This window comes from Anarrhichthys ocellatus, unplaced genomic scaffold, assembly GCF_004355925.1.
Source record: "Anarrhichthys ocellatus isolate YVR2014 unplaced genomic scaffold, GSC_Weel_1.0 scaffold6197, whole genome shotgun sequence".
NCBI lineage: Eukaryota > Metazoa > Chordata > Actinopteri > Perciformes > Anarhichadidae > Anarrhichthys > Anarrhichthys ocellatus.
The window spans coordinates 521-3035 of NW_022286171.1; the positions used below are offsets into that span (position 1 = coordinate 521).

The following is a 2515-nucleotide window of genomic DNA, read 5'->3' on the forward strand; positions in this document are numbered from 1 at the left end:
CTCTTCTTGTCTCCTCTCCTCTTTCTTTTCATCTCCGTGTTTTCAATCTTGTCTCCTCCTTCTACTCATCTCCTCTCCACTTCTTGCCTCCTCTCCTCTCTTCATCACTAATCCTCCTCCTCCTCTCATCTACTCTCCTCTCGTCTCCTCTCCTCTTCTTGCCTCCTATCCTCTCACCTTCACTAACCCTCCTCCTCCTCTTCCTCCCCCCCCCCCCCAGGTTCTAACCCCACAGCCAGTAAGGGCTCCCTGGTGGCGGTTACCTTCGGCCCCCGTAGAGGAGGTCCGTGGTCGGGTCAGATTTTGGAGCGACGGGGTACGTCTGTGAGGCTGGGCATCATGCCGACGGCCACGGCCATCGTGGGTCGGTTCCGTACGTACGTTGCCATCGTGGCGGGTCGCGGCATGCAGAGAACCAGGAGGAACCCCGACACGGACCTGTACCTGCTGTTCAACGCCTGGTGTCCTCGTAAGAACTCCTGCAGCGCCTCCTAGTGGAGGATCCTGTCACATCCACATCTTTGGATGGGTGGATGGATAGATGGATGGGTGGATGGATGGATGGATGGATAGATGGATGGATGGATGGATAGATGGATGGGTGGATGGATAGATAGATGGGTGGATGGATAGATGGATGGGTGGATGGATAGATGGATGGGTGGATGGATGGATAGATGGATGGATGGATAGATGGATGGGTGGATGGATGGATGGATGGATAGATGGATGGATGGATAGATGGATGGATGGATAGATGGATTCCACATCTTTATATCATAATAATAATAACATATTGTATTTGTATAGCGCTTTAAAAGGTGCTCAAAGGACACTTTACTTGGTAAAAACAGAAACAATAGAAGCATTGACAATAGAAACAAGATAGATGACTTAACAGTTAGCAACAACACAAAACATACATGACTAACTTCACAGGTTAAAGGTAGATTTAAAGAGATGAGTAATATCAGAAGTTTTAGTCCATAGTGTCATTGAATTGAATAAGTTTAATTTGTTTAATTGTTAATAGGTTTCATTGGTTTGAAGAACTTGTGTTAATGGAGTTTCTTTCATTTTAAAGTGGTTTTAATGAGTTTAAGTAAAGAGGTTTAGTGGCATGCTGTCAAAAGGAAAATAGTAAAAGTTACATAAAGTCTGCATCATTTTCTTTTTAATGAGAAGTTTTCAGACAGTATTGAGTATTTAATACTGTCTCTCTATGCAGAGGACACTGTGTATCTGGGTAACGAGGCCGAGCGGAGGGAGTACGTCCTGAACGACTACGGTGTGATCCATCAGGGCACCTTCAACTCTGTGGTTAACCGCAGTTGGATTTATGGACAAGTATATACACACACACACACACACACACACACACACACACACACACACACATACGTCATAACAAATCACAGAGGATGCGCTTAAGGTCGATACAATGTTTCAAAAGGTGCTTAAAAGAAAATCTAATGTTGTTTTGTAATTGCTTTTTTTATGTATTATTGTTCATGTCTTTCTTGTTTTAGCTGTTATATTATATTTATATTTATATATATATTTATACATTTTCTTTTTCTTTTGTTGTTTGTAATGTATTCATATTGTTACCATAGTTCATATCTTGTAAAAACATCTTATCCACAATATTTTACGTAGTCATATCTTATGCATATTCATTTTATGTTCTCTGTGATATTGTGACATTCTAATATTTTTTAGGTGGAGGCTTCAAATGAGCCCAGTTGGCTTTTTGCCTCTTCCTGCTCTGTGATATTTATTTATCTCTGTTAAGTTTGTTTATTTTTTATTGTTTAAATTGGTCAAAATAAATAAAGTAAACTCAGGTCTACGTGTTGTCTGCCTGCAGTTTGAGCGCGGCGTTTTGGACGCCTGCATTTACATCTTGGATCAGTCCCAGATGCCGATCTACGATCGAGGCAACATCATCAAGGTTGTCAGGAAGGGATCGGCCATGGTGAGACGTCCACTCAACTCTCCATTCCTGCTGTCACAGCTGTACTTCTTAAAGATTAAAGCTTATTCTATCACGCTAGTACACCCACATCTTCTTACTATGCCAACATAAGTACGTTTCCAAAATCTAAAAGTTGTCTTTTTCTGGTGAGTAGTGTAACATTACAGTCTCAGTCTCACTGACCTTTACCTGCCTCTTCGCTCAGGTTAACGCTCAGGACGATAAAGGAGTGTTAGTTGGGAACTGGAGCAATAACTACTCGATGGGCCGGTCCCCGACATCTTGGACGGGCAGCATCCAGATCCTGTTGCAGTACGCCAACACCGGAACCTCCGTCTCCTTCGCACAGTGCTGGGTGTTCGCCGGAGTCTTCAACACCTGTAAGTACTTTTAAAATGCTGGTGTCATGTCAACACTCTTATAAAACTTTGAACTCAGACAGGCTGATGAAACGGACTTACCGTGCACAGAAGTGGTTTTTGCAACCACCAAGAGACGCAAAAAACATCTACAAAGAGACACAAATCAACTACAAAG

General features: G+C 42.6%; 1 protein-coding gene across 1 annotated transcript; it reads left to right on the forward strand.

The window, feature by feature from the left end:
- Nucleotides 1–220: 220 nt before the first annotated feature.
- Nucleotides 221–2358, forward strand: LOC116380131 (coagulation factor XIII A chain-like; the record flags this gene model as incomplete). The annotated part of the gene is made up of 4 exons (XM_031842093.1): nucleotides 221–469; nucleotides 1229–1347; nucleotides 1871–1978; nucleotides 2184–2358. Coding segments are annotated over 4 exons (651 nt in total), but the record flags the coding sequence as incomplete, so codon positions are not given.
- Between the last annotated feature and the right edge of the window lie 157 nt (nucleotides 2359–2515).